Raw genomic sequence first — 18320 nt, forward strand, 5'->3', positions numbered from 1 at the left:
TTGTTTAACTTCACTATTAGGCAAAAGCTTTAAAAACTACATACACAGACTAAAACTGCTTTTAAGCAGAGCACAGGGACTGACATAACACTGCTGAGAGATGTGTGTACTCATTTAGGATTTAAACCTTCTCCATTAAGCTCTATTGAAGAGCAAATGCTGAATAAATGAATGCAACTATGTTTATGTTAAAAGCCTGTTTCCCGCAGCATGTAATTAAAGGAAATGTTGTACAAAGCCAGTACTTTTGTCAAGCTCCTGTAAATGGAAAGATGGATAGCACTCAGAGAAGTGAATGCATTGCTTCATATTTAACCTTAACACTCTTGTCATTAATGGTTTGTCTAACTTGTTCTATAAAAGACAAGGTACTGCTCCATTGAAGTAAAATTAAAAAAATCAACTAAACCATGCTTTTCAGAACAGAAGATTCATTATCGTTGACTAATGTATTGGCATAAAGCAAAGTAACATCCTATCAAGTAAGGCACACATTCAATCTGCCTTTTCACCCCCCTTTATTTTTAACTCATGCTGTTTTATTGTTATAGGCAATTTGTACCACTCAGCATGACAGTGTAAACTGAATCAAGATTAATTTACATGCAAAAGAACACTTAGGAGAGCAGCATGGTAAGCAAATGTATTGTCTCGATTGCTGAGGTGGAAAAAAACCTGGAAAGAAAAAAAGGGTGCTCTAATTAAGGGGCATCAAATATGATTGCCTGTGGTAGTCAAGGGGCAGAAAATAGTATATGTCCAACCATTTAAAGAATTAGCATCTTGCTTGTTAGGAAGACAAGTTGGATATATAAATCTTAATAAAATTAGGTAAACAATTTGTTTACTTAACCAAGGTGTTTGTTTTTTGTGTTTTGGTTTTTTTTTTTTTTAATGGGAATCAGGTATACGCTTTTAAAAAAAAAAATGACAAAATTATTTTGAAACATGGCCGCAGGGGAAAAAAACCCAGTCTTTATACTTGAAGTAGATTTAACTGGCTATTTTAAAAACACCTTCATAAAAATCCTGATTAATATCCAGCTATAACAATCACATGCCACCTTTAATATTGCTTGAAGCATGAGAATCTAAGAAAACTCTAGTCAGAGCCCAGAGCAGCAATTAATCTGGGTTAACTAACTGGTACAATGAAATAACTGGACACATCTTTAATAATAAAAGGAAATGAAATTACAAAAATTACACTGATACATAACAAGGTATGTTAGCTACCAGACTAGTCCTATTCTGAACTAAGGCAAGGCGAGTTTTGCTACTGATTTTTAAAAACAGCAGACAAGTAAAAATTTGGATACTGAGTTCCCAACAGTACGTCTCACGCATGCAGAACTCCTGCTACAGAAACTGGACTTTTCATGGGGATGTGATGTAAGTAAAACAGGGTATAAAATCCTGAGGCCTGAAGATCAGTAAAAGTATTTAACCAGAAAGGTAAAGAGTAGTTTGGCAATACCATTTTTAACTACTGCTTCCAAACCGTCAATCACAACATCAACCACTAACTCAGCTGCAGCTCTTGGGAATTACCTCACCAGAGGATTCCCCAGCTCAGGAGGGAAGGGAAGGGAAGACTGTGTAGCAAGGCTAAGCGTACCATGCGCAGCATGTGGATAAATCCAGCTTTTGAGGTTCTGCTGCTACCACTAGATAACCTTCACAGCCATGAATATTCAATAACCTGTCTGTTTTCCTCTCCTTATGCCATCAGGAAGAAAAGGGACATATACAAATGTAACAGACAATGCAAAACAGCAGAGTGTAATTGAGTAAAGATGTGTAGCAATGAATTGTCTTCTACATACCAGTATAATACTGGCTATTTCCTCTTTAGCATTCTTATTAGGTTACACATGCAATTTAGATGTAAAAATCCTTAAAACCCATACATATTCTCATTCTCCCCCAATATATTCTTGCATTTCTAATATTATCCTCACTCCTTCACTATTTTTTACCTATTTGTTTTGGTTACAGATAAAATAAGGCACCTCCAGGTACAAGACTTGAAACATCTTATGTCCAAAAACAAAAAAAAAAAGGGGGGGGAGAAAAAGCATGACAACTGAAAAACAACTTATATAAATCAGTTTCATTTGGAGAATACAGACAAATCGAAGTTAAACACAAAATAGAATAATATATACCAACTCCTAAACTGCCCTGCATTTATTATTGTAATTTGGATTTTTCATTTACCAAGATCACATAGTAATTCTCCCCAAATGCTAGCTGCTCCTAGATCTTTGTAATAAATACTTATGTAAAATTTAGAACTGATACCTCTATTACCACGAATGTTCTGAAACAGCTGATATCTATACAAAAAAAGATGCAATAGAAAAGGTTTTTAAACCTGTGGTAAATTTGCCAGCATCAAGTCCTGCATCAAAGAATGAATTCAGGAAGACAGAGAGAGCGATACAGAAATGCCAAGAGACCTTCATGGATTTATAAATACTTCATATAAACAAATTTTCAAATAGCTTTATTCAGAGTAGCCTTTCTGCTCTATTAAACATAGCAAACAGCTGCCAGATTTATTCAGACAAATAATCAACAACCATAGAAGTAAAATGGCAGAAGAAAAAGGAATTTTGGCAACAACTCCACAGAGGACCACAGCTATTCTCCAAGTGCACTTCTATGTGCTTGTGGTTCTGTATGGCCAGTCAGGAGGAAAAAAAGCCCTCAGTCACAGTAAAATATACAAAAACTCTATCAAAATATCACAAAACAAGCAAATATAAAAACAGTGGGGGGAAGAAGCACAGTAACCTGCCTTCCTCTCACTACAACCTCAGCTACAATTTTTACAAGGGAACAGTTTAAAATAAATGTGCCACAGCCTCATTCAATCACTCACCTTGGTTTGCTGAGCAGGTATAAAGCAGAGGCAGGCTTTAGCCAGCAAAGGGTAAGAACAGCAAATAAGTATCAATTGGTTAAGAAAACAAAGCACAATCCTAACTTTTCACTGCAGCCATAAGCTTAACTGAAAATGATCTAGGCGATATTTAAACTACTTTCTTAATCATTCAAAAATACAAAAGCAAGAAATGCTCAAAAACAATAATTAATAATACATAGCATTACTCATTGGTGTTCTTGACTGCTTGATGGATAGATATACTGAGTTTCTGAGCCTTACACAGCAATGAGACAGGATCCCATGGGTATATTCTCATCTCAATGTGAAGAGATTTACACATGTAAATCCCCATACATTGAGATAGACGAGTAAACACTATTATATTTGAATGCATCCAAAATGTACCCGTTTATATATTAAAATATCCAAGAATCATATCCAAACTACGGGTAGCAGTATGGACTATTACATTTAACACACGGTCAAAGCTAAGTACAATTTTCTCTAATTGTTTTGTATAAAATATTCAAGTCACTAAAAGTTCTTAGGGAGGTTTGTGTTTGGACTAGCACCAGAAACTTATATCCTTTAAAAATGCAACATTAGAAGAATGCAGAAGTATATAAAACATGTCACCTTTCCAAAACAGCATTCCAACAAGAATTTTTTTTTATATGAAGTGTTTGAAAGGAAAAAGATTGAAATTGTCTTCAAAGTAGCTGAGGAACAGGTACACTAACAGTATTTAAAAGCAGCCTTTGAATAAAGACTAGTAAAGACAGACACCGTATCAACGTATATTTGGTTTATTTCCTTGAGCCGGGATTCCAACTTTCTGCTTTACTGCTAGCAGGAAAGATATTCACACTTCATGATAGGAAGCCAAAACTTGCTGAGCCAAAAGACTGTTTCAGGGTGAAGAGTGGGCTTTGTGCTTTTAAAGACACACTGAAAAGCTGTCAAATACCACTGCACATTTTTAAATTAAATCATTAGTATCAGACTGAATACTAACAGAGACTAACACAAACAGCTACACTGGAAGCACTTGCTGTACACTTGGAAATTGAAAGGAACACAGCCCTCTTCTCATCCAAATACATATATTGAAACTGCTGAAATATTTCTCACCTTGCTCCTTCTTAAAGTCTTTCTCTGACATAGTGACAGGCAAAAGCAGTTCTCCAACAGGGGGCTGAATGTTAACACTGAAATGATCATCCTTTGTGCTGGGAAAAGAGAAATTACAGAGAATCAACGAAGTGCTTCAACATAGATTAATATACATATATCAGCTCCAAATTTACTATGGAATCTATAAACAGTGTAAGAACTACCTGCATGATTTCTACCTCGTTAACCCAAAAGCCTGCTAATTTCTTACATCAGTAAAACTGATCCATTTTCTCCAGTACAAATGTAGTATTAATATAGCATGCATGCTCTTGTATTTCTGAAAATGTAACTTTTACTCGTATTAACGTTTATTTGTAATCTATAAGGCATCACACTCAAACTAAATGCTTGCAAAGGACAAATTATTATGCATTTCACAATTCCTTTAAAAGAACAGTTGTTCACAAATTCTGTCATCAGCACCAGCAGTCCCAGAAATAGGGCTAAACCTAGGAAAGGTTTAATTTCAGAAAAAAAGGATTATTATTGTCTGAAAAAAACCCCAAACAAACCAAACAATAAATTTGAGAGTAAAAAAGAAATACCTTTGATCACTTCAACTTTGCAACATTTTGTATATTTAAACAAAACCACACAGCATACTGGCTGATGAAAAAGCACACTGGAAAATCGCAGAATTTGAGGCAGTTTTCATAATGGCAGAGAGTTAAAAAAATTACTCTCAGTAGTAGCATACTACTGTCAAATGCTATAGATTCCTCCTTAAGAAATAAATATCATACAGTGAACTTGGTCTTCCTATCCATTTGATTCTCTGAGTTTCCAACTACCTTGTTTTGGAGTTCTTCAAGTCTACAAAAACTCAAGATACATTCAGTCTGCTATGTTTGACTGACTAACTATACCGAAGGGATTCAGCTAGCAATTCAGGATCAGTAGATCCAGTCAGAATCTTTGTTAATGCTTTGAGGCATGAGAAATTTTTAGAGAAGAACACTTTTGGTTTTGCTGATGTACCAAATAGTCAATACATATTGATTGCTGATATGCCTCAGATATCCTACTTAAATATAATGATACAATCATTAGAATGGAAAATATATTTCATCAATTAACATCCATGGTATTTAAATTAACCTCAAACATCTGTTACTGATTTTTTATAACTCTGCAACTTCAAAATTCTAAAATAAGATAGACTGATGCAAAAACCAGCACTAGGTCAATAATATAGAAAACATACATGTCTCTCTCCTAAAGATGCAAGATAAGCCACCTGAAAACAGGAAAGCATTTTATGGTCCTATTACTTAAAATTTTAATACTTACCTTAATTACCCAATTTCACAAGCAAATGCTTAGGGACTAGTACATTATTACTTTCTGACTTCTGATGTGTTATAATTACGTTTATGGATGCAATCTCAAGTACTGGCTTTTCAAATAAAATTCAGCATTAATGTTAACTTTGTTGAAAATTATTATTTAGTAAACATACAGTGAAACAATCTCTTCAAACCTGGCTAGTATTTAATTTACAAAGAATCATTTATGAAGTGCTGCTTTTAAAAATTTGCTTAGCTAACAAATTCTCACTTTTTTTCCTATACTACTTTAAATACCATCCATCTCTAATGTCATTAGCATACTAAAAGAGCAGGGATTGTTTGACTGGCTAGCCTGATCAAGTGCACTGTAAAATAAGAAAGTAATATTTTTTTCTTTAATTTTTCCTTTGAAAACTGATCAAGAACTCCATCAGCTTAAGAGCTGAAGGAAGGGTCTTTAATCAACTGCCTCTTAACTTTCTGCTGTTTATATACACTACTTGGACTACATTACTGAAACTTTTAACAATACCTTCATTGGTATTGTTCAACTGATCATTCAACCAATGTTATCTTTCATATTTAAGCAAGATGTGCACTGTGTAATTCAGCATAAAAGAGATAAGCAGTTTTATGTACAATGATTCACGTCCTGCATTGACTGGACATACCATTTGTAGCTAAACTTGACTTTCAACATCAATGTTTAGATTGCTTTGAAATGCTCCTAACAATCTTTTCACAATAAGAAGGAATAAAAGTATGTGCATAGCATGGGTTTTATATAGCTGTAACTGCTCAAGAGGACCACTCAACACCTCTGCTGTTAACAAACTTTTCACTTCCCTTTCCCCTAGTGATTAAAAAGCTAATAGATATTCTTTGATAAACCATGAACTCTTCATAGTCTGCAAGCAGAAATGCTGATTGCTACTTGTTCTTCAAACCTACTTTGTTCTTAATTTCACTTCAGCCAGCATCTGGTTTACTTTGCATTACTTTAATTTCAGCGTACTTCAGTAAATTTTTTTTCAGCCAGAGAAAATCATCCTCACTTTTATCATTCTCTTCATCACACACTTTACATGCTATATATACAGCTTTTGTTTATTGATCTGCATCTCTTTTATTACATCTATATTAGAGATCAAGTAATATCTTAATTTAACAAAAGTGATTTCATAGTTCCATAGAACCACAGACCAACTCAAGTCGGAAGGGGCATCTGGAAATCACCTGGTCCTACCTCCTGCTCAACCCGGGGCAACCTTAGTTCACACTACTCAGGGCCCTGAACATTTGAGCTCTGAGTATCTCCAAAGATGGAGATTTCATCAGATACCTAATAATAAAATTGACTCTTGCAGTACAACTACATAATTTCCCCCAATATCTAGTAAACTAAATTCCAGTGTATTTAACTTATTTATTTATACTTTGAATACTATAATTAGTATAAATGACGTTTAAACAAAAAACTGCAGAAGTGGTTTGAAGCTTGAACATTAACATTTAAGAATCTGGCAGACAATTGCTTCAAGCCTCACTGAAACATATCTCAGGTGGTGTTCCTCTAACTTTCCTGGAAGATCAAGCTGAAAAGCTTATCAGAAAAAAAACCAGTTTCTCAAGCCAACAAACATAACTGGGTTTAGATTTAAAAAATTAAAGATTGCATTTTCTGGTATTAGCAAATGCAATTGATGTTACATCCTTAGTGGAACATGTATGCTTAGTGAGAAGTCTGCAGAAGGAATCTCTAAAAGAATCAGATAAATAGGGATGTCCAAGAACAGTACCTTGCCACTAGTTCACATAATCTGTTTTGTATTTAATTGTGAACTTAGGGGCAAATAATATTAGACATCATTACTCTTACTGTTGCCTTAATAACTGTTAAACTGTACATACTCTATTTTTAAAAGACTTACACCATTTTCATGATGTAATTCCAAGGATCCTATGAATTTATCTTCTGATATACTCAATTAAGATGAACAAATGAGAGATGATAATGCTCCCACAGGAACACAGGGAGACTTACCATCTCCATGATAAATGACACCACAAGACTAACATTCAATCCTTTAGAAGACACAAAGTTTTAACTTTTCTTCAGATGGCTGCGGTGGGAGGAGCTAGCACCTGTTGTTTGAAAACAGTGTCCATTTTCCTTATTCCCCCTCTCTTCCCTCATTTTTTTTTTTAAAAGGATTGGCTCCAAAGTGTTCCTGGGAAAGAATTTCTCTGCCATAACAAAAGACTTGAGGACAATGATGGCAACGTCTTTGTTAAAACTAATACAAGTAATATTATCACTTGTGAATGAGTACTTACAAGATTCCACAATGGCAGTTTTTAAAGTCTTAATTTTCAAAGCTTTTAAAAAATTATTATTCTAATAAAAGGCTGGAGAATATTGTTCTTGCTATTTATATTACACCTTTTTTTTCACTCCTAGTAGCTGCTTCACCCAGAATACATCTATCCAAAACAAGCTCACGATTTTTGTCTTGTATTCAAAAAAAGTCCAGAGATGGTAAAAAAAAGAATGGAAAGGGAAGAGCAACACACTAAGTTCCTGCAAAACACAGAATGGAGAAGTCTAGGAGACTTTGCTCATAGTCTTGCTGCAGAAAGGAAAAGACTGCATCCTGCTTCTACAAGAAAAAAGGTAGGGTGATAGAAGAAATGAGAGTAGTTGTCATGCCCAGCCTTGCTTTTTCCAGGTCAGTTATCTATCTCAATATAATTGCTTTCTGGAACTGGGTCAACTGACTACTTTAGAGTAACGAAGTAAAGAGAAGAGTACCGGATTGCTTGTCTTAATATCCAACATCTGTAAACAACTTGGTGCTTTGCTGACAAAGCACTAGGGAAGGAAACAGCAAGAAACAAGTGAAAATGCAAGTGACAGTGATGTGAAGACAGTCCTGCATCTCTAATGTTAGTTTTTAATATATTCCATAACACATTCTACCACATAATTTTAATCAGATGCTTTTCTGCATGCATCTACACCTGAATGCATGCTTGCACTCAATACAAATACTGACTGCTACCCAACTGATCTCCTTCATTTACTCCTCTTTGCAGGTAGAAATTCTGCTTGGGAAGATTCCTACATCAACGCAAAGTAAGGTAAGAGAATTTCTCATCGCAAAAAATCTCTTTCTTGGAAAACAAAATTTAGAGCAAAAGCTTCTACGGTAAGGTAGAACCTGCAAACAGCAGATTGAATAAGGTTTTCAAATCTCATTCATGGAATCTACTTCATTTAAGAAAATGCTAGATTCTTCCTGCTACACCAACCTCTTCTGGAATAAAGAGAGCAAAATGGTCTCTTTATACAGTCCAGGGCAGATGAGGCAAACACACAGCTTTCTTTTCTACCAGCATAACAAAAGTAGAAGAGTATGTACAGGGTCCCAGCTCTTCTAATAACACTGGGATATAGGAAATGCCAATATAAGGTAACCAGCCCATGCTTGTAAAAACCTCTGTCACATGTCACACTATTTTCCTACGATCTCATTATTCTGAGCAAGAATGGAAGGCATAGAAGTTGTTGCTTTCATTCCATTTCTCTTTCTTCTTGGGAGCTCTGATTGTACTCTTTGCACTTAAAACTTGAGAAAACGAGGGGAAGAGATGTTTCCTATGCCAAGTTGTTTCAAAGAGAACTAAACAACATCCTGCATACTTTTCAAAAGAATGGAGACAAGAAAACAGGTTCTCTGTAAATTACTTTTATCTTCAAAGCTGTGGTTCTTTTACAGCTTTGTGAACAGCTACGAGAATTTGGAAAGAGGGGATGAAAAGAATAGGGAAGAAGAGGTAAGGACAAGCTTCCTTCCCCAGCTCTCAATGTTGTAAAGAGGACATTTTACCTTTAGTCACTCGCCTGACACCTACAGAAAGCTGGAGATTTGCCTGCTGGGTTCTACAAATGCAGACGGGAATCTGAAATGCTAAATACATGTACACAAAATAGGATACAGGCATGTATATGCTGTAACTCTCTGTTTCTGTAACCTTCCTCGCCTTTCTTCTCTAGGGATTCAAATGTCTTCATTCCAAGGATCCAAGGCCAAATTCTGACATGTCAAAGCTCCCAAATCTTTGTTCAGACATCTAAGGAAACTGGTAAACTCTGAGAAAGACCTGAGAATATCTGAAAAGTAGAAACATGCAAGATAATAAAGATAAAATAAGACACAGTGGTAGGATTGTTAAGATGGTGATTACTAGGAGCTCAAGGATTCAAGAGGAAACACACTGATGTGGAAATATATAAAATCTGACAAGGAAAAAAAAAAATCCACAGTCAGTGGAGTACTGCAGTCAACCTGTAACATCAAGGATCTGTTCCGATCTTTCTTTTCTGCTCACTGATGCCTACCTGCTTAGCAAAGACTGAGGTCTCTTACTAGGACGGTGAATATACCAATGTTTAACTAGGATTCAACAAGCTACCAGACTACCTTGCATGTGAGTTAGCCAATAACAAATTGCTTTATACTTCTAAGTTGTGTATATCCTGCTTGCAGAATCTGAACAAAGTAACCCAAAAAGAAACAGTAACACTCACAAAATCTTTTAAAAGCCTAAGTTCCTCCATTTATTCCTCTTTAACTTTCTGTTTCAGATGCATTATTGTGCAGAACACCAGTGTGGTGTTCTCTGCAAGGACATGGCACAAGAAAAATAGCAATGAAGAGATGTTCTCCTTATGAGTACGTAGTAATACACATTCTAAATGAACGCGTTACGCACAGTTTTCAAGTTAAGGTGTTTCACCTCTTTTTAGACGTGTGATCTTGGTAAGCTTTGCTTAATAAAAATAGTATTTATGAGGGAGGTCTTTCAAAGCTCTGCCCTTCAAACCTCTCTCTATAATGCAGTTTCTCCTTCATTGTCCTTGATTTGTGCAACAAATTCAGAAAGAGATCTAAATATTTTATTACTCACGTTAGTTTTTTTCTTTATACAGTTTGTACTTATTGAACCACTAGTACAACAGCATATCCCCAAGCAGAAAGGTAGTGTTTGCTATGCAAAACACACAGTCCATGATTGGCATGTAAGACCAATTGATCTACCCATTACCACTATCTCCCTACCCCCACAAGCTTTACTATAAAGCTATTGATTTAAACACTGCCGATCGGTTTCCATTTTCTGATTTTGGGCAGGCCAATTAAGAAAGTGAGTAATTGTGATTACACTGCTTCAGGATCAATTACATTTGATGCAAGACAAAGTGCTCCTCTTAGAACAATGTAAAGAAAATGATTATGATCAGGAACACTTTACTGCTGAACACGCTTCTAACAAAAATGCAAAATAACTGACAATGTCTTTCATAAAGATATGTTACCAGGAAATACAAGAATATCGACACCTTTGTGTGCACAGTATTTTAACTATATTTTGACAAACTTCTACAAGTCATTCTTCCTTCTGGATAAAAGCTTTTTAAGAAGTATGACAAGTTAAAAAGGCTGCAGCTGAGTTCTGAGACATCACCCCCAAAACTTTACACTGCACAATTTCTTCAATGATACTGAAATCAGTAAGATTTTGAACAATACATGTTGTAACAGTAAAACAGCAAATTTAATGCAAAGAACATTTTACCTATTTTTATACTATTTTCTAAGAACTAGTGTCAAAGACACAAGGCCCTATCAATTAGCAAAGGAACAAAGTAAGCAATTCCTATTCTTAATTTAATTTTAAACTTAGCTTGAGCTTTGTCATTGGACTCACATTGTCCAAATCATTAAAATGAATACACCACTGAGGTCTGAGGCAAATCTATTTACAGTGATGTTACTCATAGTCTGGTTGGTGTTCAGGAATATTGATCTGTCTTGTTTGTCTAATAGGAAAATAATAAACAATTACTAGGCAATGTTGGAGAAAGTAATCAGTTTTTATATATCACTAATACAGCAGACCTCCCAAAACATAAAGGTGATGATCTGCATAAAATCAATGTGTTATGCTACATTGCTTATCCTCATCACTGCTAAGATTCTTAGCAATAAATGGTATAAGTTTGGAATAGAATCATTAGTATACTGAAAATATGTACTTGAAAGAAAAATATCTGCTCTATTTAAAAAAGAATGTTCCTACTTGATAAACCGAGCATATTTTATTTAAAAAACCCAAAAATATATTTAGGGAAAGAGAGCCTATCACTCTCAAGCAATTATGAAATTGCATTGCCCAGAAGGGAACGTCCCTTCCCCAAAAAACCTAGCATCAGGCAAGAGTCCGAAGCCGTTTCCAAATTCCAGCAAACAGCACACAGACCAGCTACAATAACGTGATGTACATAAACTACGTGCTGCAGACATCTTGCTGGAGGTACTAATATCTTTAAAATGACTATGCATGAGCATCCATTTTACAGGAAAAAGTTTGAGGAGTGGAAAAAAAATTGAATTCAATAGTAAAACTTCTTTACCCCTAGAACAAAAAATCTTATTTTAGCAATGGTTCTTCTGGAGTCATTTGCGTACTTCTCTATTATTAAGATTTTCCTGCTATCTTTAATAACCTGGAAGTTGTGCAAGCTGTGCTTAGTAGTAGCACATTAAAATTTCTACAGGATTCAAGAAAGGCGTATAGAACTTTCTCAATGGACCTCCCCTAAACTGGAACATGGCAATGTGAATGTCTATTCAATATCCTTTTTTTGCAGAATATAGAAAGTAGTGCTTCTTGCAACAAAATATGTCAAACCCCATTATTTCAAAGTAGTAAAAAAAAAAAAAGAATTGTGCAGATCTATTTAGTGCCTTTGCATAGTTTCAAAGACTATATAAGCCTGAATAGCTCTTAAAAGAAGTTGTCTAGCTTTCCCCCACCCGATCATTCTAATGTTTGGACACTGTGACTATAAATTTTCCCTGGTTTCAAATGCTAGTTTATAACAGAGTTCTCACTGGGTGAACAGGTTCCCTGCTAGCCTAGAATGCAACAGGAACTCATACAAAGGAGGATCCTGAATGTGCCAATAATGAGGATAAGAAGTGTAAATCAGGTATATAAGACAAAATCTAGTTGGCCAGCCAGTTACTTGTTTTTATTCTTTCTCTAATAATTTAAAAGAATCTACAGCATGAGGAATAAGCTACTTTGGCCAGCAAATTTTGGGGTTGGTTTCACGCAGTCATGTTATATAGATCACAAACAGCCATAATAAGCACTCGAGGTAGTAAAATTACTCACACTATGTGCTTTTTTGCTTGTGATTTCTTACAAGGAAGAACACACACAAAACACTCCAGCAGACTAGTCAGACCTGACCGCTCCCTTCAAGGTGGTGTTATCAACAAGAATGCCAAGAAGAGGGGGAAAAATAAAAATAAAGCTCAGAAACAGAGAAGTAATTCTAAATCTGAAGAGGAGTTCATGCTTCTGCTCGGTATCATTTACACCAAGGGAAAAACAGGACATCCCAAACACAACATGTCAAAGAGTTTTTGAACTTATACCTGTGATTCCAAACATAGATTTGAGGTTCCCATCAAATCTGTGTTTTTAGAAGCAAGTGTTAAAAAAAATTGGAAGCCTAAGGAAAACTGATAATCCATGTAATAGTAAAACCAAACACTAATTATGTCTTTTTTCTCTAAAAACATCTTGGGTATACATCATGTTGTGAACTTTTGTTCAATTCTTTAAATATTTAATGAACAGCAAGTATGCTGCTTCCAAGTAAACTTCCAATACACACTACTTTTGCCTTCCAAGAACAAAAAATTACCCTCTCTCCCCAAGAACTCACCATAACTGGAAACTGGCCATCTGAGCAGAATCACAGAAGTCAATACCCATTGAAACAGTAATGGATCCCGCAGGCTCAAGGCACTCTACATGAAAACATTTTGAACAGGTAAAGTACACATGCAAAGCAACAGAAGATCCCAGATGCAAACCCCCAAACTCCACATAATTAGAAAACCTATATTAAAAAAAAAAAAAAGCTCCATAAAAAAGAGTCAATACTTGTAGTTTTATTTCAAGTAGGTATCACTCAAAACACTTGCATGTTTAAGTGTCTTGGATTGTCCTTCCCCAGTTAGTGCACATCAAATGTTGCCATTTCAATCTTACAGCCCCACCATCAACAAAATAAAGATTTGTATTAGAAAAGCTATGAAAATTATTTACAGCAAAAAAATATTGAAGTTACATCCTTTTACTTGTGTACACATCCAGCACTGAGATTTCATTTTCAATAACACCAGTTTGCAAATTTAGTTAATAAATAGTAAAACACAACAAATATTAATAAAATTTACAGTACTACACACAGTAATGGAAAAAGAACCGAACTTAAAATATTTCATGATTAGTGTGGTTTACTTATTTCTCAATATTCTGCTTGCATTAGTTATGGAAGGGAGTAGAAAGATCATGAACCCAAAATGGAAGATAATTTGTGCTTTACAAGCAGTGCAGACTGAAGCACTTCTCAAATTAAGGTATCAAGAGACATGCTCATTCTTAGTTTCTTGGCTACATCACTATACTGTTTCCTCAATGTTGTAGAGATAAGATGTTTTAGAGGTATTAAAAACAAGCATTGGAGCAGAGTTTGACTTCTCAAGATTACAAGAAAGAAAACCTAAAAGCATAGTTAAAAGAGAGGAATTCAAATAAAAATGATTGGGCAGGCAGAAAAATGTCTAATTTCTAGTTTATTCATTAATGTATCTGATCATTTTCAGTAACTGAAGAGTAGGCAGCTGCTCCATGACAAAAGGAAACAAAATTTAACTCTATCAAGATCAAGTTCTGAAAAATATGGAAAACATGGAGGTGATACAGTTAGGCAAAGATTAAACTAATGCTAGGGAATGAATAGAAAACAAAGTATTTCAAGAAGTCTGTGTAGAGCACTGAAAGATTACAGGCTCCAGCTCAAATTCAGACTAAACTTTACCAAAGTCTTTGAGCTTAATGTTTTCAAACAGGGTTTCAAAGGCACGTAGCCAACAAGAAAATACTGCACACGAGGACTTCGGTGAAATAATTTGGCCCGTTTCCACTGGCAAAATCAGGACAATTGCCAAGGGCAATTGCAGTGATGGAGGCAAAACTAGACTTATACTCCAGTAGGAATACCTGTCTACACTGACACTTCTTCTGTTGGTTCTGCTGGGCAAGTTACAGGATGTGTTTTCCAAATGCTGGAAACACAAAAGGTAATAAGAAGAACAGGGCATATAAACCAAATTCTAGATAAAGTGACAAAGAATACAGAAAATTTGCATTCAAGCAAGAAAAGCAACATTTTGGAAGGAACTACAGAGCCTATTTTCTGCAGAAGAAATCAACAGCTTCAGAGCACAGATACACAATAACGTCTTTCTTGGGGAAATAAATACTTTAAAGGGTAGGATTATCTTGTGGAACTCAAGAAACATGAACTGGATAACTTATTAATTCCAGATTTTTTCATGTTTTTTACATGAGAGAAGTGAATGCTACTGTTCACTGTTATTGTAAGTACAGTATCTCCTGATCTTATTTAGAGTAATACTAGTCTCCTACTTGTAAGCCTTTGTAAATATTTCTTTAAATGTTTAAAGGGAGGGATATACAATTAGGCTGATGGTCAAAACTAACTTGAAATCAGAACTCTGCTCTGGACTTGTTATCTTGAAGAATAAACAACAAACAGTTCACTTAACACAAAAATTACTAACTTTCCTAAAAGTAACTGTCTTGATCAAGTATGTATCAGTATCAAAATGCAAATGGTTCCAAAATTTTAACTCTGAAATAAACTGTAGCACTGTACAAGTGCTTTTGTAGCTATTTGCTGTAAATCTGTGTAGCCTTTTCAATGTTAAGAAGGTAAGTATTTCAATAGCATACAGCAATTTAATACCAAAACATCTTTTAAAAACTGAAAACAAAGAATACTCTTTACTTCACTGTTGTATTTTAAGAACTTGTTTCTGTATTCTTCTAACATGATACAGATTCACATAATAAGGTAGCTCATTAAAGGAGAAGTAATGTGTCTAAAGTACAGGAGCTTGTGTCAAAAAGGAGTGTGTCTGTCCTTTCCATTTATATTATGAAATAGGGACACTTTTGTTCCTTCTGTCTATACCACAACGTCCTAAAACAAACAACTTCTGAGAAAAGAAAGCAGGTTGTATGCACAGGTACTAGCCTTGAATAAAAGCCGCTACAATCTGTGTTCTTTCTCAGGTTTTCTACTCTTTTCCACTAACAAATTTAGCAAAAAAGCATCCTAATCAGAAGGTAGAAATTAAACCAATTTAGGTTAGGGCTGACTAGAGTGTTGCTTTCTACCTAGTCTAAGAAGCTACACTTTGTGGAAGTATGGTAGATGCAAACTAGACTAAAACATATACTTCCACCTCACTGCCAAAAGCTCACAAGGGAAACAATGACAATACTCTGAGCCACCAAAATAAATATTACATCTACAAATGTTTTTTAAAGTTTGGAAAGAAAATAATTGTGAATACATAAATCAAAACCTCATTATTAAGAGTAGCCCATTACAGCCATCCTGGACTAAGGCTGTAAGAGAATCAAAATTTGCGGGGAGACAGAAAAATTTTATTGTATCAACTGGAACTGATATAATATAATCGATATTTGAACAAGCAGGTAGGCTTTCAGGCATGGAAGTTCTGATCTAAGGAGTGATTTTCAAAGTCAAATACAAGCAGCGGAAAGCTGAATGAAGTCTTTGTTAAAATCAGATTATCTAAGAAAAGACAGTAGCATGAGAGTGTGTGTGTATGTATACAGACATATACATATGTATACATACACATATGAGTATACATATGACTACGCAAAAACACTTTCCTATATTTGAAATTTTGCAAAAGGTTAAGATTCTGTATTTTTAAAGATAGGACTGGATTACCTATTGGATTAAACTCATGCATCCTCATGCCTGGAGGCAATTTCTTCTCCTTGATGTGAATATTCTCTATCTTTTGATCAGTTGTATTTGTTACTGTCACTTGCACAGATACCATACGATCACCAAAAACGCCTGGCTGTCTTGAGAAGTGATAATGAGCTGCTAATCCTTTTCCACTCATTCGATGAAGCAGTTCATGTGTTTTTGTTGGCACAGAGACTGGGGCAGTGACCTGTTAAGTACAAAACAACAGTTGGTGAATGTTGTGAGTGAAGAACAGATAAAATGACAACTAAATATTGCACTTTTCACTCAGCTAGAGTGCCTGCTTTCTAGTCGGAATTTTAGTGAACCAGAAACATGTAAGGACATATTCAAATGCATTAAAAAATTGCAGTAATAGATATCAGATAACAAAGCCTAAAAATAACATTGCCAGTGCTGAGAAATAGCAGCTTTAACTTTGTTGTATTTGCCTCACTTTCCATTATAAAACTGTTTTCAATATTTTAACTCTACAGTTATCAACTAAATTATCACAAATTTTTTTTATGAGTTACAGTTAAAATAATTGTTTCCAACAAGAAGTCTCTTTCAATTCTGTACATCAGAACTCAAGGGTGACCCCAAGCCCACTATGTACTGTGAAAGTATGATGAAAAATTGTCCTCTCCTTCTCTTGTTAAAACCACAAAAAATGTTGCCTAACAATTACACCAATCAAATACTAAAACCCCAGTTGTATAGAGCAGAAGCATGCTGCCACTTTTTTAACAGTCTTGCTGCAACAAGCAGTAAGAGAAATCCCAAGGATGTTTGGGTCCATTCTATCCTGAAGAAGTAGCATGAGTGAAAGATGTTCAGTGTGCAAACAAATTACCAGAAGATACTGCTGATAAGGAAATCTGAAATCATGAGCTCAAAAGTACAAAAGTAAGGAATATGTGGAAAACTGCAGAAAAGTGAATTTGAATTCTTTAAACAAGTTTTAAGGAAAGGCTAGGAAATTACATGAAAAGTAACACCACACAAACAGAATATGGAGGTTGAAAAAGCCAAACGCTCAGCAAAAAAATCCCATTTCTCTGGTCAATGCACTATGAGCTACTGTTAGATCTATTAGCTATCTGTTAGATATATCTCTTTATCTGTTTCCACAGATGAGAGTCCATCTTCTCTTGCCCTACCCATAGCCCTGAATGTGTAACTAAGTGAAAGAGAAAACTGCAAATAGCAGGATGTTCAAGACTCCAAGCAGCTAAGCAAGGAGAATGGGCTTTTATCTTGCCTTCCCTACAAAACTCTTACAGTTTGCTGCATTTTCCTGAACGCCACAATTAACATTGAGGGGCTGATCTGAAGACTTGGTGAACACTTCCAGTAATAAGGGAAGCTGGTAAGAACTGGGATTTAAACCCACAAAGTGTTACAGAAATGGGAGAGTATGTGGAAGACATAAGGCTGTAAAGAATCCTGTTGAAAAACTTCAGAAGTTAGAGAGCACATCACAAACTTGATCTTCATCTCCGAGCACCAGCTTCTGAACTGGAAAGCCAGGCTAGTAATATCCATCACCTTAAAGGAGTATCTGTAAAGATCAATTAATAAATGTTTAGAAGTGTGAGCACTACACTGACGAAAGCTGAAGAGAACTATATAAGGAACTGATTTGAGTGTGTATTCAGAGGTGGCTTTGGAAGGTGCATTAAGTTTCATACATATCATAACTGAATGAAGAATAAGGAAGGAAAAAAGGCAGAAAGGCTTCCCATCCCCTCAAAACTCAACCACTAGTGGCTGGCTGGGCAGGGCCAGCTTGACTGGCAGATCCTCTAGTATGAACTAACCAGGTGGCTTTTGCTAAATATGTATCCCAATGTTTGAAAGTCTCACCCCACATTGCTTTCAATGTAGTTTTTAGCAGTCCATTGTATTGTTCCATTTTCCCAGAGGCTGGTGTATGATAGGGGATATGATACACCCACTCAATGCCATGCTCTTTGGCCCAGGTGTCCATGAGGTT

At 35.4% G+C, this 18320-nt stretch overlaps 1 protein-coding gene across 2 annotated transcripts in view; it reads right to left on the bottom strand.

The window, feature by feature from the left end:
• The window catches only part of AP3B1 (adaptor related protein complex 3 subunit beta 1), a 164506-nt gene that overhangs the window by 14899 nt on the left and 131287 nt on the right, over positions 1-18320 (bottom strand). The window contains exons 23-26 of one of the 2 annotated variants that reach the window (XM_052775968.1): positions 16298-16529; positions 13163-13247; positions 4025-4122; positions 2888-2922 (exon numbers count right to left, since the gene is read on the bottom strand). In XM_052775968.1, the coding sequence (XP_052631928.1) occupies positions 2888-2922; positions 4025-4122; positions 13163-13247; positions 16298-16529 (450 nt within the window). The remainder of the gene's footprint in view (positions 1-2887; positions 2923-4024; positions 4123-13162; positions 13248-16297; positions 16530-18320) is intronic. The other variant, XM_052775967.1, reaches the window with a different exon arrangement.

Source organism: Harpia harpyja, chromosome Z (genome assembly GCF_026419915.1).
Source record: "Harpia harpyja isolate bHarHar1 chromosome Z, bHarHar1 primary haplotype, whole genome shotgun sequence".
Lineage (NCBI taxonomy): Eukaryota > Metazoa > Chordata > Aves > Accipitriformes > Accipitridae > Harpia > Harpia harpyja.